This window comes from Hyla sarda, chromosome 1, assembly GCF_029499605.1.
Source record: "Hyla sarda isolate aHylSar1 chromosome 1, aHylSar1.hap1, whole genome shotgun sequence".
In the NCBI taxonomy this organism is placed as follows: Eukaryota; Metazoa; Chordata; class Amphibia; order Anura; family Hylidae; genus Hyla; species Hyla sarda.
The window spans coordinates 232,801,408-232,827,214 of NC_079189.1; the positions used below are offsets into that span (position 1 = coordinate 232,801,408).

The window sequence follows — 25,807 nt, forward strand, 5'->3', positions numbered from 1 at the left end:
AAAGGGGTACTCTGCCCCTAAACATCTTATCCCCTATCCAATGCAGGGGCCATAGCATCGTGACACCACGGCTCTGCCTCTTGTGATATCACGGCCTGCCCCCTTGATGCAAGTCTATGGGAGGGGGCGGAAGGCCTTCACGTCCCTCCCATAGACTTATATTGAGGGGGTGGAACCATGACGTAATGATGCTCCGACCCCTGTATCGCACGTCATTACGCACAGAGCGAGTTTGCTCTGTGCTGTAATGACAGCGGGGTCCTGCAGCCGAGATCCGGGGGTCCCCAGCAGCGGGACCCCTGCGATCACACATCTTATCCCCTATCCTTTGGATAGGGGATAAGATGTCTAGGGGTGGAGTACCCCTTTAAGTTCTTCATCACAATTATGGGCTACGTTTTTTTTTTCTATATGCTCTTTGCTATTTTTACTTACTTTTATTTTTCTGTAAAGGCTTTCTTCTTCTTGAATCCACAGTTATGTCCATCTGCCTTCAAATATAGAAGTGTAGAATCACCTTAATGGTCTATTCACACGTACAGTATTCTGCTGCAGTTTTCAATGTAATCTGAATGAATACAGCCTCAAATTCTGCATCAAAACGGTGCATCAAATCTGTGCAGAATACTGTACGTGTGAATAGACCCTAAACTTTTTTGAAGCCCATCTTGAAGGGGATAATGTAGCACAAAGGCAGTCCCTATCCATATACTTTAATAGGGACACATGGCAACCAGCTTGTAATGCATCTAACACCTACTTTTGCCATAAGAAGTTTCCGTTGACTTTATGGTTCTTCTGCAATGGCTGTAGTATTCAAGCGAATGACCATAAACAGCGGCACATAGACAAATTTGTGAGACTACCTCTGTAAACCCATCCCTGATAATTTGCCTCTCTAAAACCATGTCTAGCTGTATTCTCAAGACAACACTGGCCGGCATTTATCATTGTAGTGTAAGTGAAGCATTTTTCTACACCTTTTTGAGTGTGCTGGTAATGTGTAGGAGCACCAAATTTATTAAAGGGTCGCAGAGCATTTGATAAATTTTGTGCAGGTCACATTTTCTGAAAATTCTCTCACATACACCAAAAAGCTACGCCAGGTCTGGGCTAGTGTAGTTTTAGAGCCTTTTCAGTGGCTTTGCTCCTTTTTTGCACCTTTTCACAAAAAGGCATAGTTCATAAAACCCTTCCATCTCGTGTATTGCCAAAATCCGTGGATTGCAACTCAAAATCAGCAGAAATATAGTAACCAAAAGGTGCAAGAAAGGCACAAATAAACCCTGCTTGCACCTTTTTTGCGCCTTCGGTAGACACAAAATACAGTCTAAAGACAATGATAAATGTTGGCCTGTGTTCTCAGAATATGTACCCAGGCATAGTGACTGACACGGTGCCCTTCAATTTTTCTTGATAGTAGTTTTCAAAGCAGCCCGTCCCTTTATTAGCCCCATTTCTCTACTTATTACAGAATTGCGGCCTTTACTTTTCTACCGAGAAGAGCAGGTAGGGTTCTGAAGTATCAGTGGACTACTGGACCGCTAGAAGTGTAGACAATTGAAACTCTGCATGGAAATGAGATGTCCCCCTATGCTTTATTGTTTAATATTGTAGATACTGCTGGTTTAAATGCTAGTGTAGCATGTAGTATGATGTAAAGTGTGTGGAACCTTTGCTGTATATTGTGCTGTCTTGCTATATAGGGTAAATGTATTATTTATTGTATATGTAAGAGCAGTTATGCTTAAGAAAACCAAACAAATGTCAAGGTATACCCCTGTTTTATTCTGTTTTATGACCAATTTTACATACCTAATATACTTACATTATAGTCTAAATTTTGAATAAACACTAGATGAGTTATTCTGAACTCCATTAAAGGGGTAGTCCAGTGGTGAAAAACTTATCCCCTATCCTAAGGATAGGGGATAAGTTTGAGATCGCGGGGGGTCCGACCGCGGGGCCCCCCTGCGATCTCTCTGTACGGGGCCCCGGCTCTCCGCCGAGATAGCGGGTGTCGACCCCCGCACGAGGCGGCGGCCGACACGCCCCCTCAATACATCTCTATGGCAGAGCCGGAGATTGCCGAAGGCAGCGCTTCGGCTCTGCCATAGAGTTGTATTGAGGGGGCGTGTCGGACGCCGCCTCGTGCGGAGGTCGACACGCCCCCTTCCAGCGGGCTGTCGGGGCTCCGTACAGGAGATCGCGGGGGGCCCCAGGGGTCGGACCCCCCGCGATCTGCAACTTATCCCCTATCCTTAGGATAGGGGATAAGTTGCTCACCACTGAATCACCACTGGACTACTCCTTTAAGAGAAATCTTACCCTGTAAACAATTACGTTTAGTTGAAAAAGACAAGTTGTATTAACTAAAGTAGAAATAATAATTGGTAATAGCTAAAATTATTTTACCTTTGCATTATCATAGCTGTTCATTTTTATGCATGAAAAATATTTTTGTTAGGTCTGATATGTAAACAACGTAGGGACTAAATTTAGCTTTTTGTTTTTTTTCTCTTGCTGTCTTTAATTGCTAGATTAACTTCATTCTTACATGTGACAAGATTTGGAAATGACTGGATGACTGGAAACTCAAGCAGAACTTTAAATGGTGTTCTTAGTTATTCCATCTGGCGGGTGCTACTTCCGATTAAAACTTAAAGGGGTATTTCAGGCAAAACCTTTTTTTATATATATCAACTGGCTCTGGAAAGTTAAACAGATTTGTAAATTACTTCTATTAAAAAATCTTAATCCTTTCAATAGTTATTAGCTTCTGAAGTTTTCTTTCTAACTGCTCAATGATGATGTCACGTCCCGGGAGCTGTGCATGATGGGAGAATATCCCCATAGGAACTGCACAGCTTCCGGGACGTGAGTCATCAGAGAGCAGTTAGACAGAAAACAACAACTCAACTTCAGATGCTAATAACTATTGGAAGGATTAAGATTTTATAATAGACGTAATTTACAAATCTGTTTAACTTTCCGGAGCCAGTTGATATATATAAAAAAGTTTTGGCCTGGAATACCCCTTTAAGATCACAGTGGGTCTCAGGACTCTATAAACTTTTTACAATTTTGGACATGAGGACGGATAGCGTGATACCTAAGCATTGTATTGTTATATTGGCTCGTCTGCAGTAATCCACCATGTTTTATTGTCAAAATAATTGAATTGGAAATCATGCTGTTCTATTCTTTACATAATGAAGGCAATGTGGTGTGTTATAACAAATTCGAAAAATTATTGTCGTTAAGTGTTTCTTCTGCTGAATCATAACATCCAAACAGCACACTTAACTGTCATCTAATACTCATATTTTATTCTTTTTTTTTTTTTTTCAGTCCACGAATGAGGTTGTCATTCATTGTATTCTCAACGCAGGCAACAGCAATAATGCCACTGACAGGAGACAGGTATGCTGCTGTTTTTTCTATAATTAAGTGGGAACTACTGGTTTGTGTTGTACTTTCTACCAAATGCGAGCATGTGCTGTCTTGCCCCAATCCACATGATAGAGGATAAGTGCCCGATTGTGCAATCTCCAAAATGGGTTCCCAGGTTTCCCAGCTGCATAGAGCGACAGACAGCACATGCTCCCATTTGTAACATATAAATATAATTCAGTATCACTATGTCGGTCCACAGATGTACAGATATACTGTATATACGGTTGAAACCAGAAGTCACATACATTATATAAAAAGACACATGCATGTTTTTCTCACAATCTGAATCAGAATAAAACTTACCTGTTTTAGGTCAATTAGGATAACCAAAATTATTTATAATTTGCCAAATGCCAGAATAATGAGAGAGAGAGAGAGAGAGAGAGAGAGAGAATTTTTAAGGCATTTTTATTATTTCTGCAAAGTCAAAAGTTTACATACATTTCATTAGTATTTGGTAGCATTGCCCTTTAACTGTATAACTTGGGCCAATCGTTTTGGCTATCCTTCCATAAGCTTTTCATGATAGTTGGTAGGAATTTTGGCCCATTCCTCCTGACAGAACTGGTGTAACTGAGCCATATTTTTAGGTTGTCTTGCTCGCACCTGCCTTTTCAGCTTTGCCCATACATTTTCAATAGGATTGAGATCAAGGCTTTGTGATGGCCACTCCAAAACATTGACTTTGTTAACCTTAAGCCACGTTGTAACCATTTTGGCAGCATGCTTTGGGTCATTGACCATTTGGAAGACCCATTTCCGCCAAAGCTTTAAATTCCTGGCTGATGTCTTGACATGTTGCTTCAGTATTTCCACATAATCTTCTTTTCTCATGATGCCATCTATTTTGTGAAGCGCACCAGTCCCTCTTGCTGCAAAATAACCCCACAACACGATGCTTCCACCCCGTGTTTCACAGTTGGGAGGTTGTTCTAAGGCTTCCAAGCTTCTCCCTTTTTCCTCCAAATGTAGCGATAATTATTATGACCTAACAGTTCAATCTTAGTTTCGTCAGACCACAGGACACGTCTCCAAAAATATAGGTCTTTCTTCCTGTGTGAATTTGTAAACATTAATTTGGCTTTTATATGTTTCTGTTGGTGTAATGGCTTCTTCCTGGCAGAGTGGCCTTTCAGCCCATGTTGATACAGGACTTGTTTCACTGTGGATAATGACACAATCTTACCCGCTTCTGCCAGTATCTTCACAAGGTCTTTGGCTTTTGTTCTTGGGTTTATATGCACATGTCAGAACAAAGCACGGTCACGTCTCCTTCCTAATCGATATGGTGGCTGGACATTCCCATCTTATTTGTACTTGCGTAAAATAGTTTGTACAGATGAACGAGGCACCTGCATGTATATGTAAATTGCAGCCAATGATGATCCAGACTTGTGCAAGGCCACAATTTTCTTTCTGATATCTTGGCTGATTTCTTTAGACTTTCCCATGATGTTATACACAGAAGCAGTGTGTTTCTAGTGTGCATTAAAATACATCCACAGGTGTGTCTCTAATTAACTCAGATGTTGCCAATAAACATATCAGAAGCTTCCAAAGACATTACATCATCATATGGGCTGGCCCAAATTGTTTAAAGGCATAATAATCCTGGTTTATGTAATTTTTTTTCCTTGCAGAAAGTAATAAAAGTGCCTTAAAAATTCTCTCTCTCTCTCTCTCTCTCTCTCTCTCTCTCATTATTCTGGCATTTGGCATATATCAATAGTTTTGATAATCCTAATTGACCTAAAACGGGGAAAGATTTTTCTGATTTCATGTTAGATAGGGAGAAAAACATGCCTATGTGTCTTTTTATATAGTGTATGTAAACTTCTGGTTTCAACTGCATATATACTGTATGTGTGTGTATATATATATATATATATATATATATATATATTTATATATAAAAGCACATATGTACCAATGCATATATACTGTACCTAGACATAAAAGGTGTGTGACACTATGACAGCAACTGATTTCCTAGCAGCAACAGCTGTGACAGCAACAAAAAAAGGTGATTTACAACATGCACCACATCCTGTATGGTCCATCTGAAGATAGAGGTCAGTGTCAGTGTGTTAACGTAAAAGCCTTTGTTTGCCTGGTTGTGCCTTACACCAGTGTTTTATTTACAGCAGTTCAGAGAGAGGGTGGGATAGCCTCCTTGTTCCCTTGGGCTGTTAGCATTTACTGCTATTTTCATGATGATGTTCAGGACTATTAGAGCTGGTCCGGGACTCTTTTACTTGGAATAGCAGGATTGTGCACTGTGTCTAAACTAACAATATTTAGTTTGTACTGTGCACAAAGAAAAGATTGTTCTATCCCTGTGATCGCATGTGATCTCTGAACAAAATTATGCTTTAGAGACATGACTACTCATTTGGTTTCTTTATTTCTATTCACTAAACCAGGAAATGATAATTAAAAAGATACTCTTTTTTTTTTATACCCACATGGTTTAAATTTTAGCCCTTTTGTTGTTTCACCATACGAAAATCTGTTATTAATGTCCCACACACATGGAAACAATGATCATGACCAAATGAAAACATTCCCCTATGTTACTATTTACATAAACTATATATACTGTATTTCTCTCACTGAGGGGAACAATATCTCTGTGCACTTGTGGCTTCTTGTTCTCCACATAGAAAGCAGAACTGTTGTGCAAACAGTTTGATTAGTTTCAAAGAAATGTTTATTTGAGATTGATAATGAGATAGATAGATAGGATAGATAAGATAGTTAGATGAAATAGATACCTAGATAAGATAGATATATTATATAGATTAGAAAGATAGGATAGATTATATATATATATATATATATATATATATATATATATAAATAAAGAGAAGGCCTGACTCACTCAACGATCAGCCAAAACCCTTGGACCTAGAAAGCTGAATTTTTTCACAGGTATTGTTTTTAAGACGTAGACGAGGAATAAGAAAGGATTTTTTGAAATTCAACCCTTAAGGGGGTGAAAAAGGGGTTGAAAGTTTGTATGGAAGTCTGTAATTTTTGAAGCTAGAAGCATGAAACTTTGTTTTTAGGCTAACAATTAGAGATAAAGAAACACATGTTTTAACATTTGCTTGAATTCCACTCCTGAAGGGGTGAAACGGGGGTTCAAAGTTTGTATGAATTAACCGCTTGCCGCAGAACGCCGTGTAAACCCGGCGCTGCGGCATGGGAGGGTTATAAAGCGAGCTCAGGAGCTGAGCTCGCGTCATACCCGCACGGTGCCGGCTGCTATCAGCAGCCAGGACCCGTGGCTAATGCCGGACATTGCCGTTTCGGAAGATATCCGGCATTAACTCTTTAGATGCAGCGATCAAAGTTGAAAGAATTTGGGTTGTTTGGATGCCTGTAGATTTTACCCAGAGCGGCCTCATTACTATAGGATCGTAAAAAGTTGATCTATGTTACCCCAAATGTAAAGCGAGCGAAGCCGCGGGCAAAAGCTATTATAAGACATACAGATTAAATGGATAGATAAGATAGATTAGATAGATAATATAGATAATATATATATATATATATAGATAGATAGATAGATAAGATATATACATAGATAAGATAGAAACATAATTATGATAGATAGATAGATAAGATATATAAAATAGATGGATAGATAAGATACATATAATATATACATTATAGATAGATAGATAGATAGATAGATAGATAGATAAGATATATACATAGATAAGATAGATAGATACATAATTAAGATAGATATAATAGATATGATAGATAGATAGATAGATAGATAGATAAAGAAAAAGAATAAGTCAGCCAGCACTTTAGTTGATACCATACTATTATATGGACCTGGCCTGCAGGTGCATGCTACTAGGCTAAATATACAGCAACAGAAGAATGCAGCAGCACTCTGCCAGCACAAGGATATAGGTGAAACATGAACATGCAGATAAAACATGGAGAGCTATACAGCTATGGTGTAATAGATGCAAATGTGAAACTATGAGATAGTGAGGCACTTAGCTCGCAAATTTGTCTCCGCCGGTAGTCAAATAGCTTGGACCGTCCCACCGCGATGAGGTGGCCTCATTGGGACGGACCCTACACTGGGAATATGCCTCTGTGTGAACAGTTCAGTAAGCATGGCAGGATCTGGAACATCCAAGACACCTTATATACACACCTAATGGAGGTGGGTGGGGTGCAAGGCCAACATGGAGGTAGCCACTTCCCCGTATTACAGACAAAGAATAAGTCAGCCAGCACTTTAGTTGATACCAAACTATTATATGGACCTGGCCTACAGGTGCATGCTACTAGGCTAAATATACAGCGACAGAAGAATGCAGCAGCACACTGCCAACACAAGGGTATAGGTGAAACATGAACATGCAGATAAAACATGGAGAGCTATACAGCTATGGTGTAATAGATGCAAATGTGAAACTATGAGATAATGAGGCACTTAGCTCGCTTAGTTTCACATTTGCATCTATTACACCATAGCTGTATAGCTCTCCATGTTTTATCTGCATGTTCATGTTTCACCTATATCCTTGTGCTGGCAGTGTGCTGCTGCATTCTTCTGTCGCTGTATATTTAGCTTAGTAGCGTGCACCTGTAGGCCAGGTCCATATAATAGTTTGGTATCAACTAAAGTGCTGGCTGACTTATTCTTTGTCTGTAATACGGGGGGAGTGGCTACCTCCATGTTGGCCTTGCACCCCACCCACCTCCATTAGGTGTATATTAGGTGTCTTGGATGTTCCAGATCCTGCCATGCTTACTGAACTGTTCACACAGAGGCATATTTACAGTGTAGGGTCCGTCCCAATGAGGCCACCTTATCGCGGTGGGACGGTCCAAGCTATTTGACCACCGGCGGAGACAAATTTGTGAGCTAAGTGCCTCACTATCTCATAGTTTCACATTTGCATCTATTACATCATAGCTGTATAGCTCTCCATGTTTTATCTGCATGTTCATGTTTCACCTATATCCTTGTGCTGGCAGTGTGCTGCTGCATTCTTCTGTTGCTAGATAGATAGATAGATAGATAGATAGATAGATAGATAAATAGATGGATGAGATATATAAATTAGATACATAGATAGAAAGATAGATAGATAGTATTCCAGGAGAGCAGCACAACCAGATAAAGGTAATCCACGTGGTAGGTGCAAGCTGTATGGGAGCCTGGGTTAATGGCTCCACTCTCGATAGGATTCCAGAATACAGCAGCACACAAAATGGTGTCAAAAAAGGTGAAAATGTATTCCATTAATCCAGTGCAAAAAACAGAGCAACATTTCTGCGATCTTATGCCGCCATTCTCAAGCTCATCATGATGAGGCGTGAAGTCGCAGAAACGTTGCTCTGTTTTTTGCACTGGATTAATGGAATACATTTTCACCTTTTTTGACACCATTTTGTGTGCTGCTGTTTTCTGGAATCCTAGATAGATAGATAGATAAAATAGATTACATAGATAGATAGATAGATAGATAGATATGATAGATTTGATAGATAGATATGTGGTGGCGGGGTGTGTGGTGCAGGGCAGATGTTGTTACCCTAACCCCTTGTATTGGTGATGCCAGGGTGTGGTTTAGCCTATAACCACCTGAAGGTATACCACTGGATTCTGGGCTAAGCACAGGGGCAATAAAGATTGCCAAGTTACGGACAACGGTAGCTTTACTGAGGGTAGACAGTTGGTAAGTCTATACAGTCTACAGTTCAGCCAAGGCCCAAGGAGGTGACCAGTGACGCAGAGACCTTTAAGGAAAACTGTCAGATATTTTCTCCCGCACTATCCACAGTACTGGTGGATAGTGCGGGAGATGCTGATTAAAATGAGCCCTACCTTACCCGGATCTGCCCGGCCATTCGCCCGCAATTGTAATTTTATTCTATGTGTATATCTTGCTGTAACTGGCAAGGGAGGGGCTTCTGCAATTATGTCAGCGCCATTTATGAATATTCATCCCCCCTCCCTCCAGTTAGGAGTGGCGAAGAGAAGGAGAACTAGATGGAGGGGGATGAATATTCATAAGCGGTGCTGACATCAGTGCAGAAGCCCCACCCGTGCCAGTTACAGCAAGATATACACGTAGAATGAAAGTACAATTGCGGGTGAACGGCCGGTCGGATCCGGGTAAGGTAGGGCTCATTTTAATAAAATATCTGAAAGTTTTCTTTTAACCCCTTAACGACGAAGGGCGTCATATTGGGTCGGTTCAGGCGGCGATCAACGGCCGGGACCCACAGCTAGTACAGGACATCACCGATCGGGGTGATGCCCTGTATTAACCCTTCAGATGCGGCGACCGCCACATCTGAAACAAAAGTATCCGACTGCTCAGTCGGGCTGTTCGGGACCACCGCGGTGAAATTGTGGCGTCCCAAACAGGTTACAGGACACCGGGAGGGCCCTTACCTGCCTCCTCGGTGTTATATCGGCGAATGACTGCTCCGGGCCTGAGATCCAGGCAGGAGCAGTCAAGCGCCGATAACACTGATCACAGGCGTGTTAATACATGCCAGTGATCTGTGTAAAATATCAGTGTGTGCAGTGTTATAGGTCCCTATGGGAGCTATAACATTGCAAAAAAAAAGTGTTAATAAAGATCGTTTTAACCCCTTCCCTAATAAAAAGTTTGAATCACCCCCCTTTTCCCATTCAAAAAAGAAAACAGTGTAAATAAAAATAAATATAAACATATGTGGTATCACTGCGTGTGTAAATGTCCAAACTATAAAAATATATCATTAATTAAACCGCACGGTCAATGGCGTACACGTAAAAAAATTCCAAAGTCCAAAACGGAGCCAATGGTGACAAGACTGGGACTGGTGTGGAGACTAGTGTTGGTTAAACAGGCCCGGTCTTGGTAAGACACAGAAGATCGCAGGCTGAGTTGGAGAAAACATGGGGAAATCCATGGATGGATGGATTCCCTCACCTGGGACATATTCTCTCACAGGTCTGACCGCTGAAGGAGGTAGTGCTGGGAGCACTAATAGATCTTCGTTCAGACACAACTTGATTTTGGTGAATAACTTGTGGCTAGGGTATGGCCATCACCGTGTACAGTTCTGTATCCTAGATAGAGTCTAACTTGTGGGTCCTTGGAAAATTACGCAGCCAGAAGTGGTTTGACAGAAACATGATGGTTATAATCCTCCTGTTGTCTCTGCTTGGCCTCGCCCATCTTCTTGCTGACAATTTTTTTGGCCTCTTGGATTCTTCTCTGGTGGTCAGAGAGCCACTCCAGGGAGGCTTGCAGAGAGTTGTTGAACGGAGCTTGAAGCCCAAATGTTCGGTCTTTAGGCAGCTGTCGATGGTGCCCCATCATCAAGTAGAAAGGGGTGTACCCCGTAGAACAGTGGACTGTGTTAGTATAGACCTCCAATAGTTCGAGCAGCAGTTGAGGCCACTACTCTTGTCTTGACTCAGAGGAGGCCCGCAACATGTGGATAAAGACTTGGCTGATGCGCTCACAGAGCCGTTCCCCTGGGCGTGATAAGCAGTAGTCAGAAGTTTTTTGCAGGCATGGAATTGACACCGCTCTTGGAAGAGTTGGGCCTCGAAGGCCGTTCCCCCATTCCATTAGGACAGACTCCAGACACCCAAGGGATTGCACCCAATTGGAGTAGAACATCTGGGCCGCTGTCTTGGCTGTAAGCTCTTTGACAATGACAACCCATTTAGAGTAGTGATCCACCATGGTGAGAGCATAAGTGTACCCGGACCAGGTAGGAGATAACTTGACATTGTCTAGTACGACCAACTGGTTAGGCTTTTCACTCTGGATGGAATGGAGGGGTGCTCTTGCGTCCTTGCACATGTTCTTGGTGAAATTACAGACAGCACATTCACTGCACCATTACCCACTGCAAACATTCCCATCTAATTGAATCTTCGCCTGACAGTAGCTTCAGTCTTGTGGACACCAAAGTGTCCTGACTGATCATGGTGTGCGTTGAGGACCATTGTCGTGTTTCTTCGGGGAACCAGAATCTGATGAAGTTGATCACCAGAAACCGGATCCAAAGAATTTCAGCACAACTGTCCTTTGTGCACAAACAGTCGCTTCCTCTGATGCCACAGATGTTTCAGCTCATAATCACACTGGGCCCGGTGTAGACGGGTTGGTACCTTTTTCGCCAGAAGGTAGTCCAACAGATCCCCCATGACTTGACTTTCATCTTGAAGAGTCTTGCAGGTGTACAGGTCGTCTTTAACATTTTGGGACCTAGGTTCACCGTCCATCAGTGCGGTCACAACATTCTGGTTCACGAACCGTTGAAAAAATGGGGGCATCTTCACGTCTTCCAACACTTCTTGGACAGGTGGTTCTTCGCCGGGGGTCATCCAAAACAGTACATCGTCATTGATATTCAACTTGCCGCTTCTGTACTTGATAGTGAAACTGTAATTGGCTAATCTTGAAGCCCAACATTGTTCAATGGCAACCAACTTGGCAGTGTTCAGGTGGGCCAATGGGTTATTATACATGTAGACAGTAAATGGCATAGCAGCCAAGTAGTCTTTGAACTTTTTGGTCACGGCCCATACCAGGGCAAGAAGTTCTAACTTGAATGAGCTGCAGTTTGCATTGTTCTTCTCTGCTCCTCCCAGGTTACGACTGGCATAGGCAACTACTCGCTCTTGCCCTTCCTGGACTTGGGACAGGACAGCTCCCAGACCTTCGAAACTGGCATCAGTATATAACCGGAACGGCTGACTGTAGTCTCTGTACGCCAGGATGGGTGGTTCTGTCAGCAGACATTTGAGAGCTCGGAACGCTGTCTCTTCGGCTCATTCAACAGGTAGTTTCCCATTGAAGTTCTCCTTTGCCGTACCCCGTAAGAGAGCTGTGAGGGGATCTGCAATCTGAGTGAAGTGGGGAATGAAGTGGTGGTAGTAGCCGGCAAATCCCAGGAAGCTCCTGACATCTTTCACCGTGCGCGGGGTAGGCCAGTTCTTGGCAACTTCCACCTTTTCAGGATTTGGCCGAACTCCCTTGGCACTGACAACATGACCCAGGTAGTGTACCTGAGGTTTGAGCAAGTGACACTTTGACGGCTTGATCTTCAGCCCATGTTTGATCAGGACTTGGAAGACATCTGACAGATGACTGAAGTGTTCCTGGTAGGACATTGTACAGGTACAATAGGACACTTAGAAAATTTAGATGGCCCAGGCACCTTTCCATCAAATGCTGGAACGTAGCAGGGGCATTACATAGCCCAAACTGCATACTTTTAAACTCAAAAAGTCCCATGGGTGACACGAAGGCGGTCTTTTCCCGGTCTTCCATGGCCATGGGCACTTGCCAATATCCACCTGTTAAGTTCAGGGGGAGAAGTAAGCAGCAGACCCGAGGGCTGTGAGTGACTCCTTGATCCTTGGCAGAGGATAAGCATCCTTATGTATGACATTCTTCAGTTTCCTGTAGTCAACACAGAAGCTGATGGTTCTGTCTTTTTTCTTGACCAGGACAAGTGGCGCCTCTGAGGGACTCTGACTTTCTTGGATGACGTCTGCCTCTTTCATGTCGGACAGCATCTTCTTGACAGTCTGATACCTGCCTGGCGCGACTGGGCAGTGTCTTTCCTTGATAGGCGGGCTGTTGTCTGTGAGGATTCAGTGTTGAATCATGGACATATGCACGAAATCTGTGGGGTGTTTTCTAAAAGCTTCATGGTACCTTTTCGTGTCATTGAGGACTCCCTTGACTTGGTTCCTTGGGGTAGTGTAGTCTCCAACTTGGAATTGTGCCCACCAAGGCTCGGGAGGGCTTGTTCTGGATTCTTCAGCCACTTGGGATGCATGCTGTTGGGCTACCATACATTCTGTTAAGATGTCCTTTGACTCTGCGATATACAACTGGGCTACTGGGCTGTATTTGGGTAACACAGTAGCAGCATCAGACAGGTTGACTAACCAGACTGGAACTCTCCCATTGGTAATGGTGACAAGGCTTCTCGCAGCTCAGAAAAGAGGGTGGTATTCTAGTTGCAGAGGGTCCAGCAGGGCTTGATAGTCTCTATTCTTGACCCTGGGACGTGCATGACACCAGATGATAGTCTCTGTGTTGGGTTGCAATGTCACCGACCGGTCTTGTACTCAAACTCTGCAGATTTCACCTTGCTTGTTAGCAATCTTCCGCTCTGCTTGTAGAACTTGGTGGTGCTGTGCAGTCCGCTGGCCTGAAGGAGATATATGGGAAGAGAGGCATACAAGGCATCTACTATTTCAATAAAACAGTTTTTCAAAATGTTCATCCCCAGTATAAATTCACTAAGTACATGCTCTCCCAACTGAATGGTTGGCTCCCAGTATCCATGTCTGGGGACTGGTTGTCCATTACCCGCTACTACTCTGAAGTTAACATCCTTCGGTCCACACAATAAACTAGCATCCCAATGCTGATAGAAAACATTTTTAGGTATAGTAGACACTTGTGACCCTGTATCTATCAAAACCTCCAACGGTACACCTTCTACAATAATTTTTACATAGGGGCAGGAGATGACATAAAGAGTCCTGACTGAGGTCATTCAGGGATTGGACCTGATGACTTTTTTCCTTAGGGGAAATCCGTTTAAATCCGAACACTGCATTTTCCAATGTCCTGGTTTATTACAATAGGTACAAAAGGGTCTTTGAGTCCCTGAGGGTCTATTAGACGGAGGGTTGAGGGGGTTGAAATTGCGGGGAGCAGGAGCATGTTTTCTTTGTAGGGATGGTTCAACTTCAGGTGGGGCGGACCGGGTGGCAAGCTCCTTCACAGCCTTAATCAGTTGTTCAAAGTCCTGCCTAACATTCTGTAAATCTGAGGCTGAGGTGACTGGCAAAGCAGGTGATACTCAGGTGAGGGCTGGTGATGGTGGTGGTATAGGTCTGGCTACCGCCCCTAATGGCTCTTGGACAGGTAGACAAGCTTCCTCTAACTCAGTCCGGGACTCAATCACTGGATAGCCAGTCTCTTGAAAGTGAGAAATGACAAGTTGGGGTTTTGGACCACTAACACTCACAGCTGGGCTTTGTCCCGCTTATTATGAGCCCCATCAATAAATCTGTCCATTAACGCCTTGTTGCCCTGCTCAGAGTTATACCATCTAATTTTTGAACAGTCTGTAGGGCATTCTATAGGGTTACGGCATATGCTCTCAAGGTCTCACCTGGCTTCTGTCGCCTTTCATACAGCCAGAGACGTACCTCTGATGGAGAGTGTGACTCAAATACCTGGTACAGTCCTTCAAAGATCTGCTCTAAAGTTGCCTTCTCGGAGGCTGGCCAGGTGTGGACTTCCTCTAACGCTGGTCCCTGTAGTTGTCCTGTGAGCAATTGCACCTGTTGATTAGGAGGGAAAGAGTAAAAGACAAACAAACGCAACCGCCGGAACCTCCAATATGGCTGCGCCCAGGGAACTTCGTGTTTTGGTCCGGTCGGCAAAGTCTTCCCCTGTGCAACACAGGGCGGCTCTTTGGTTCCTCCTCACTGTGCTGGAAAGGCGTCACTGCAGGGGATTGACAGGGTGGAGCTACAACCTCTCGCATGCTCAGGAAACACCGGACCCAATTAACCCTTTCAGGTACCGACTCTCTACAATCTATGATTGCAAATAACAATCTTTTCTTCACCTCCCCCTCTGTTTCACAAGTGCCACGAGTAAAACACTTTTCACTGGCAAAGTCCCATACACTTTTTGGCGTGGACTTAAATCGCATCGGCATGCATTTTTGCAGACAATATTGGACACAGTTCAGACTGGGGGGAGGACTTGTGGCATAAGGCTCACACCCGTATCTTGTTCGTGACACCAAAAGTGGTGGTGGCAGGGTGTGTGGTGCATGGCAGATGTTGTTACCCTAGGGGCAGATAGCATTAACCCGTTGTATTCATGATGCCAGGGTGTGGTTTAGCCTATAACCACCCGAAGGTATACCGCTGGATCCTGGCCTAGGCACAGCGGCAAAAAAGACTCTGACGCCAAGTTACGGACAATGGTAGCTTTACTGAGGGTAGACAGTTGGTAAAGTCTATACAGTTCAGCCAGGGCCAAAGAGATGACCAGTGACGCAGAGACCTTAAGGGCTTGTTGGGACTTGTAGTAGGACTGGACAATTGAATGCAGACCACGCTGACTTGACAGATGACAGGGACTGACTTGACTCATAAAGCTGTGACTTTAGCTTACTTTACTAAAAGAAGAGAGGAGTAACCACTATAGAAGACGCACACCAAAAATCATGCAGAAAATATACACATCTTTATTAATGCTAATATATAAAGCAGCAACACCAAAATTTAAAACCACTTAAAAACACATACATGAATCAGGTGGAGGGCTGTAGCCCTACAAAAACACCTAAGGCCCCCTGCCAGACCAGCAATGGTCCCTGGTGGGTGTCCCAACACACAAGGAGGTAGAAACCTATATCCGTACGGGCAATAAAAAAATGACAATATGTCAGAAAATAACCTGTAAATAATCAAGAGCCCAATACTGTGAAACAAGGGGAAAAAATATCACTGATCACAAATGTGAATGTGTGACCCAGGGATACCTCACCAGGACAGGGGACCACAGCAACTCCACGCGTTCCGCCGCTATCTGCGGCTTCCTCAGGAGACGCGGAACTTTGCTCCACTTTGCTCCACTTCAGCAGTCCCATAGACTTTATGGCTGGGGCTACACAGTAATTTGGGCTGCAACAATCTTGGTTGCAGCACACTATGTTCAGTTACCTTGGCTACAACACAGTACAGTTCTTCAGTAGCGGCCATTGTATTTTGGAGAAATGAATGATCTCTCAAGCTAAAGTTGTCTTTCAGACTTAAGCAAATATTCTTCCACTTAGTTTGCTATGTACCATCACTCACCTTTCAGTGCCTTCTACAGAGAAGCATTCTGACAACATGATTTTGCCATAGCGTTATATATGGTAAAATCTGCTGACAGGTTCCCTTGAAGCATACTTCTTTAAAATCACTGCTGCCTGGTCCTGTTCACATAGTGACATTAAATGTACTTCGCTTGGTACAGTGAATCTATGTAAGTAAGCGCAGGAGCTGTGCTCTCATCATATACATCTTCATTTCAGCAGCCGCCACTCACAGTACATGACCGACCTCACTGTTCACAGTGATTTCCATCATTAACCTCTTAACTGTCACAATCCCTGATTTATGAGGCTTCTGGCAAGATTGGTATATTTTACCTTTAGATTGGCACCCCTGCAACATGACTGCAGGGTCCGATCCTTCACCCTTGCAGCTGGTGTCCTCCATGTGTAGCCCATGCAGGTCCCATGGATTTCTGCTGCTAAAGCCTGTTTCAGCAGACTTCACTAGCAGATCACTGATCAAACTAAGCAATACTATATAATTGCAGAGCATTGCTCAGTAAATGCAATCTAATGATTCTGTATAACAGTCGCCTGTGGGGACTAAAAAAGCCCCACCCCTAATAAAACTTTTTTGAAATTTAAAAAAGAAACGTCATTGGTGTCTTTACATGCAGAATTGTCTTAAAATATAACATTGTTAATCACGTATGGTTAGCAGCATAAACACTCAATAATACCAAAGTCCAAAATTGCAGATTTTTAGTCACATCACATACTAGAAAAATTGAATAAAACGTGATTAAAAGGTTCCATCAAAAGAAAAATGCTTCCAATAACAACTACAGATGACAGCGCAAAAAAAAAGCCCTCATACTTCCCAGTATATGGAAAATGAAAAAGTTATAGGGGGACATTTATCATCATTGCTTTGGTAAGCGAGTTCTGTAGTGTTTTTTTTTTTTTTTGCTTTGGTTTTGCTTATGTGTGTCATATTTATCATACAATCACAGGGGGTTGATAAATTTGGCTCACATAAGCAAAAACCTATAAAATCACTTTGGTATACCATTTTCTTAGCATACATAAGCAAAAAAATGTATGTTTGTTTATTGCATTTTTTTTTACCACTTTCCCCCCCCTAAATGTACTAACCTATTTTTTGTTTTTCCTTTTTCAGTTCAGATCTGTCTATCCTGTGGGCTACTTCAGATTTGGTGGACTACAACATTTTGTAACGAGGGCTTGTGGGGGAGTGTTTTTTGGAATAGAAGTTTTTTAAATGTGTTTTTTTTTATTTTATTTACTTTACAGGCTTAGTAGTGGAATCTGTCTTATAGACAGAGTCCATTACCAAGCTGGGGCTTAGTGTTAGCCCCCAAAACAGCTAGAGTTAACCCCGATTATTACCCCAGTGCCCACCGCCACAGGGGTGTCGGAAGAGCCGGTACCAACAGGCCAGGAGCATCAAAAATGGCGCTGGTAGGTACAGGCGTAATAATCGGGGGATAGCGCTAGCTGTTTTTGGTGCTAACACTAAGCACTGACTTAGTAATGGATTCCGTCTATAAGACAGCTTCCACTACTAAGCCTGTAAAGTAAATAAAACATTTTTTAAATACTTTTATTCCAAAAAACACTCCCTCACAAGCCCTTGCTAACCATTTTATTAATATAGCAACAACAACAAAAAAACACTGGTCATTGTCGTAGTCCACAGGATACACGGATCTGAAATGAGAAGAAGAAAAAAATAAAGAAAAGGAAAATGGGTTAGTACATTTATTGTAACCCACCCGCACATTTCCCGCCCACACTGCACCGCATGACTACAACTTCCAGCATGCCCCTATAGTAAGGACATGATGGGAGTTGTAGTCATGCTGCAGGGCTTGGGGGAGATGGGCAAGCGGGTGACAAGCTTGTCACCTGCCCCACTGCATGACTACAACTGTTGAAGTCATGCGGTGCAAGCTGGTGATAAACTTGTCATGTGCCCTCCCATCTAACACACTCCCCCCATGCCGCACAACTACAATTCCCAGCATGTCCTTACAGTAAGGACATGCTGGGAGTTGTATTAGTGTTGTGTGGCCCAGATTTATCAAAGAATGTCTACGGTAGAGCTATTTTCCCATGTTTATTTGAGTGGTGGGTTTGACGAGCATGCATCTTATTTATCAAGAAGGTGCAGCAGGATGATGAATTTTGCGCAGCTCTGCTGTGGTGGGAAAAACTCTACCACATACACTTTTTCTAGAAGCTTGTGAGGGAGGGAAGTAGACACTTTCCCGGGTCCTGAATTTGGCAGGTTAGGTGTTTTTATTTACTTTCACAGAGCTGCCTGGACATTTTTATTTGCATTTTAAACGCTTCAATCAAATTTGATTGCGGTGTCTAAGGGTTTAAAGCCGGGCATCACCGTGATCAGTGATGTCTGACATTAGAGATGGGTCCTTTTGGCAGATAGCCACCAGGACCACCCAGCTATGACCCGCGCTCAGCTCCTGAGCACATGTCATAGAAGGGGAGTGGGACGCTGTCTTCCACAAGAGGTTAAAGGTTGAATTGCGGAAGGTAGAAATTATTCTCATGCCTACTGTTAGGTGGTGTAGCTTTGCGCATAAAAAAGTACCTTTGCACACAAAATATCGACTTTTGACAAAAGTCACAAATGATAAATACATGACCACTGCATGGTCAAACAGAAAAAGTTCTACGGGTAGGCAAAAAGAGTAAAACTGTCTATATCAAAAGGCGTATAAAAGTCTCAAAACATGCTGTTTGCGCCTGAACTGCGCCAAAACATAGACAAAAAAATGCTCTAAAAGCCGTGATAAATTTCCCCCAAAAAGTCTCACATGCAACTTTTTGAAAATGCTGTCATAGGCCAGTTTGTAAGCCAAGTCTGTCCTTGTTTACACTTGCAACTTTTTGAAGGGGGGTTGCAACTTTTATTTGCTTATGTGCGAATTTCGCAATTATAAATCCTGGACCACTACAGTAAAAACGGAAAATTGCTAAGGTAGGGCAGATTGGTATTTTTTGCTTGCCCAGAAAAGTTGCACAAAAAATTGCTTAGGCGCACATGCGACTTTTTGTGTGACTTTTGTAAGCAAAAAAAGCTGCTTAAATCCCTTGATGAATCTCCCGCTTAGATGTCAGAATAGGGCAATTTTTTGAATATTAATTTTATTTAAAAAAAAATATTTATATTTTTTTAACAATAGTGGCCTAATTGATTTTTTTTTTTTTAAATATGGGTATCCTTTTAATCAAATTGACTGACAGAATAGAGAGAACATGTCTGTTCTACCATAAAGTGCACTACGTAAAAACAAAACTCCACAAAAGTAGCAAAATTGCATTTTTTCAATCTTTCCCCTCAAATAGTAATATTTTCATTTTGCTGTATATTTTTTGGTAAAATGAAAAGTGTCATTACAAAGTACAGTTGGTCTTGCAAAAGACAAGTGCTCAGATGGCTCGGTGGATGGAAAAATAGAGTTATGTCTCTTAAAAGGAGAGGAGGAATAAATGAAAAAGGCAAAAATTAAAATTAGCTATGTTCTCAAGGCTAAAATGGGCCGTGTCCTTATGTCCTGAAGGAGTTGAATACTATTACAAAACAGTGTTAAAACAGAAAAATACACCATACACAGTAGACCCATATATGCATTACACACAACATAAAATAGATAAAATGTAATAAATATAAACTTATAGCATCATTGTAAGCTCAACTGCCTAACCAGACATATGCAGACGTAAATTGTGCTACAACAAACAAGGGAAAAGCTATTGAAATTATGGTAAAACACTTGGGCAACAGGTGTATGAGCTTCTCAAATCTCTCTTTAAGGCTTGTTAACTTTTTTAGTACTGTCGGTCACAGACCCCTTCATGAGGTTTAACAGTATCCTAGTTTTTTTTAATAAGAAATCCTCAAAGTGTACTCATACTGACATGTGTTAAGCCTATTAGGCTGTATTTGTGGGAAGGGCATGGGATATTTAAGTGCACCCCGCCTGCTCCACAGGTGCGTATGGTGTGTTTGGCGTTTTTTTCAGTTTACTGGGCACTGCTGCGAGCTCATACGTCCTGGGAGCAGAGTTGAGAGTTTAGTTTGCGGAGGCGTTTGAATTGACAACACTACGTTCCTGTCCTGCGGGTGGTAAGTTTCTGTCCTGCGGGTGGTAAGTGTCCAGCGGGTGGCAGGGTCTCATATTCTATTTGTGGGTACATTATTTATCTGAATGTAATCAGCCCGCCGCTGGTTAATATCGGGCCCACTGTCCCTGGCTGGTTTTCATTACATGAACGGTTTCTGTGCTTACCTGTCGGTACCGCTGGGGGTGGGGTGGGACTAATTGTCAAAACTCAGGGCACTCATTCTCGGCACTGTTTCCCTGCGACGGTGTGCCTGACTGTTATCAGGTCTGGCCGCTACCGCTGGGGGGCAGTGTGAGCTTTGCTGTACAGCAACACGGCTGTTGTACTTTGGGGATCGGGCATTGCAGTCCTTAACGGTGTCGGTCGGCGGTGCCGGCAGACCCGGTTGCTGCATAAATCGGGTGGGCAGTGTCGGTGCTGTCATCTGGTCTGGTTCATGCTGGACACCACCGCTAGGTGGCAGTGTCTGCACGGCATCCCCGAACACGTGGGGCTGGGTGTTTGTGCATGTGTCAATAAAGATTTAAAAAAAAGAGAATATATTTATATATAGTAGGTAAATATAATGAATATGTAATTAATGTTTAGTACAGGTAGCATTATTATTAGTGTTGCTGGTGAATATTCGTAATGCGAATTTTATTCGCGAATATCGCATATTCGCGAATTTGCGAATATTCGCGAATATAGCACTATATATTTGCAATTATGAATTTTCATATTTAAAAAAAAAAAATCACAGTATACATCACAGTGATCATCCCTCTCTGCTTCCAGCTTGTGTGGTGTAAAGAAGGCTCGCTTATGTTAATTTTAGCATATGCAAATTTGCAAAAATAAAACTATGCTAAGATAAAACATGAATATTAGGAATATGTGAATTTAGCGAATAAATGACGAATATTCGTCCATATATTCGTGAAATATCGCAAATTCGAATATGGCCTATGCCGCTCAACACTAATTATTATTATGGGGTAAGGTCGTGGGTTCAGTGAAAATGATGATGGGTGCCAGCAGGTCGTTGTCCCAGGTTAAGGGTCAAAACTGATAGCCAAACCAAAAAATATTCTGCAGCACTCCAAGCAAAAATTGGTGGATTTATTAGCCTGACGACATAGCGACGTTTCAGCTGCCCGCTTGCAGCCTTTATCAAGCTTAACATTAGTGATACTGACAAAGTATTTATACATTGGGTGTACATTGATAGATCAATTAATTACATCAATTCAGTGCAGGGCATAATTATAAGAATGCATACACATCACAAAGTGCATAATTATTTAAAAGGTGCTTAACTTGTATGTCAGGATGTTGTTTGTGCATAAAGTGCTTTAAGTGCTCAACATCCTGACAGTAAGTGTGTACAATACACTAAAATCACATAATTGTATATACAATAATTAAGGAGGAAGGCGGAGCATACATACATTCGTTCCCGGGCAAGACAGTGCTTACTGTAATGAAGCAGGATGCCACTTCTGATCCTCGGCGTTGCATGCCGTTCTGTGTGTAAGTGCGCACGCGCGCCTATGACACACTAGATTCAGGGACCTATCATGAGCAGGCACCACAATTGGACCAGGATGGTGCCGGTCAGACCCAGCCCGTCAGTCACAGCTTTACATTGCATATATATATATATATATATATATATATATATATATATATATGAACAATAAATGTGGGAGAGACCGTAAATTCCTTTGTTGGCTGTTGCTTGTTCCCGGTTAATGTATGTCGCCTCCTCATATATGTCTGTAAAAACAAAATATACCAAAATTTAAATCAGCTTGTAGAGATGTTATAATATATATCACTAGATGTTATAAACTGGTAATGAACTTTAACAAGACCTCAGCCAGATTCATTTAAGATATTCGGCGTAACTGTAAATTCCCCATTAAGCCTGTGTGGGCGAAGGGAGTTTAGGGTGTAAATCCAGCATAATTCACGCTTTTTAGTATGCTTGTGCGATCCCCCCCATATTTTAAGGGAGGAATGTGGTCTAAGAGTGTAAATTTTATGTCGCTTTCGGTATGGCCAGCTTCTAAAAAATTTTTTGAAACTGGCAAATCAGAGCGCTTTTTTCTGATGGAATGTCGATGCTGGTTGATCCGATTTTTAAACTTCAAGGTAGTCTCGCTCACGTAGATAAGGTTGCATGGGCAACTTAACACATAAATAATGTGATCCATGGTGCAGGTCACGTAGAATTTAATTTCAAATTCCTGTCCTGTCCCTGGTGTTTGAAAGTGGGACCCTTGATCATATAGAAACAATTAATGCAATTCCTGCATGGATATGAGCCCTTGAATTGTACGGTGAGAAAATATTGTCTTGTGTATATGCTGGAGGCAATGTCTGCTTTTACCAATTTGTTGCGTAAACATGGTGGTTGACCACAACTGCCCCGCCTTTGTCGGCGGGTTTGATGATAAGGTTGTGGTCATGGATCAGTCCCTGTAGTGCTAGATTTTGTGCATTTGTGACATTATACCTACTGGGAGAAGGTTTTACCGGTTTTACCAGGCCGTGGAAGGTATCCAGCCCCTAGTATGCTCCAGTGCAGTGGATACCTTCCACGGCCTGGTGAAACGGGATCTGGATAAAATATGCACCAATCCTTCTCCCAGACGGTGTAATCTCAAACATGCATAAAATCTAGCACTACAGGCACTGATCCATGACCACAACCTTATCTTCAACCCCGCCGACAAAGGCGGGGCGGTTGTGGTCATGGATCGGTCCAAGAACATTTCAGAAGTGATGAGACAACAACAAGACACGTCCACTTATTGTGTACTTAGACAAGATCCACGGTCATCTATTGAGCATAAAATCAAAACTGTAGTACAAGAAGCACATTCTTCTGGGCTTATTGATGAACATCTCCAACAATATCTAGTAGTACCATACCCTAAGACACCACTTTTATACATCTTAACAAAAATACATAAGACCTTGGTAGACCCTCCCGGAAGATCTATTGTCTCCGGGAGGGATTCAGTTACTAGCCACATTTCAATATTTTTGTATCAGGTACTCAGGACCTATGCAACATCCGCAAAATCATACATACGAGACACCACTGATTTCCTGACACAATTACAACAAGTTTCTCTCATTGAGGAAGTCATTCTTGCAACACTCAACATATCCAGTTTATATACCTCCATACCACACCAAGAAGGTATTCAAGCTGTACATAACGTCATAATGAATGTCTTTCCTGCTGACAAAATCACATTTTTGATTAATTTTTTCACTCTTGTTCTTGAAAACAACAATTTCTCTTTCAACGATCAATTATATGCCCAAATTGCAGGGACTTCCATGGGCACAAAAGTGGCGCTCACGTATGCAAACATCTTTGTGGGTGCCATGCAGGAGACATCTATCTATGTATCGCCCCACTTTAACCAAGCGTTGAAGTGGTGATGGTACATAGATGATGTCTTCCTCATTTGGAGAGGAAAGGAGCCAGAACTTCATGCTTTTCATGCATTTCTCAACTCCATTAATCAATCTATACAATTCACATTGGAATATTCACATGAGACAGTCCCCTTTTTAGACACAACGGTATCTAGTATCGATAACATCATACAAACAAATTTTTATATAAAGATTACTGATTGTAATTCTGTCCTCCAATTTAACAGCCATCATCCAAGACACATTATGTGTTCCCTGCCAAATAATCAGATGATGCATTGTCAGCAGGGAAACTAAAGTGGTGCCATCTTTGGATAGTATGGCCGCTAATTTCAAAAACAGAGGATAACGAGGATACCCTACTCATCTCATAGAACAAAGCAAACAAACAGTGTTATACATGGATAGGGAATCACTCCTTCTAACCACAAAACCCACTAGATCCATGACACGTATACCTTTTGTGTCCACCTACAACTGCAGTTCTATTAGACTAGCAGACACAATCAGAAAACATTGGCACATCATAAAGAACAGCTATCCATATATTGAAGAATTTGAAATACAACCCTTAATGTCCTATCGTAGACCATCATGTTTACGCAACAAATTGGTAAAAGCAGACATTGCCTCCAACATATCCACAAGACAAACTTTTCTCACAGTACAAACCAAGGGCTCATATCCATGCAGAAATTGCATTAATTATTCCTATATGATCAAGGGTCCCACTTTCAAACACCCAGGGAAAGGACAGGATTTTGAAATAAAATTTTACATGACCTGCACCATGGATCACATTATTTATGTGTTAAGTTGCCCATGCAACCTTATCTACGTGGGAGAGACTACCTTGAAGTTTAAAAATTGGATCAACCAGCATCGATATTCTGTCAGAAAAAAACGCTCTGATTTGCTAGTTTCAAATTTTTTTAGAAGCTAGCCATACCGAAAGGGACATAAAATTTACACTCTTACACTCCTAAACTCCCTTCGCCCACATGGGCTTAATGTAGAATTTAAAGTTGCACCGAATATCTTAAATGTATCTGACTGAGGTTTTGTTAATGTTCACAGGTTTATAACATTTATAATGTTCTGAGGTTTATAACATCTAGTGATACATATTATAACATCTCTACAAGCTGATTTTAATTATGGTATATTTTATTTTCATAGAAACATATGTCTTGACAACAGCCAACCATATATATATATATATATATATATATATATATATATATATATATGCAATGTAAAGCTGTGACTGATGGGCTGGGTCTGACTGACACCATCATGGTCCAATTGTGGTTTTCCAGACTCCACCTGGGCCAAGTCTATCTGAGTCTACCTTTGTGTGATTTGTGTGGAGACTCAGTTGGAGTGGAGTGGAGGCTCAGTTGCTGACCAGACTCGCCCGCAGTACAACAAACACTAGCAAGCTGATAGCTATATCATATAGCTTGCTAATACTTAACATGGTGCTCCATGACATGGATTTGCTTCCACGCATGCGCATGTACACCAGGAGAGCCGTGCCTTGTCCTAACAAGCATAGGGAGTGTGCTGTGTTAGTGAAATAATACTGTTATTCAGTATGACATGCAGATTACAAGCTTCACTATTAGAATCACTGCCACAGAGCGTCTGGATGTGGCAGCAGGGAGACCATATAGCATCAAAATTGAAGAGAATAAAAATAATTTTTATGTAATTTTTTTAATTTAATTACAATTTATTAAAATTTTGGAGTACCCCTTCTGGTGAGCATCGAGCTGACGGTCCTCCTCCAGGCGAGATACCACCTGTTTCAGCCCCTGCCTCTCAGCACCCCTTTGACTGTGAAAGTGTGAATGTTTCACTTAATCTGTTATGGTTC

At 42.1% G+C, this 25,807-nt stretch overlaps 1 protein-coding gene across 3 annotated transcripts in view; it reads left to right on the top strand.

The window, feature by feature from the left end:
* The window catches only part of ANTXR2 (ANTXR cell adhesion molecule 2), a 270,321-nt gene that overhangs the window by 49,936 nt on the left and 194,578 nt on the right, over positions 1-25,807 (top strand). For all 3 annotated transcript variants that reach the window (XM_056568946.1, XM_056568945.1, XM_056568947.1), the window contains one exon: positions 3,352-3,423. In XM_056568946.1, coding sequence (XP_056424921.1) covers positions 3,352-3,423 — 72 coding nt within the window. The remainder of the gene's footprint in view (positions 1-3,351; positions 3,424-25,807) is intronic.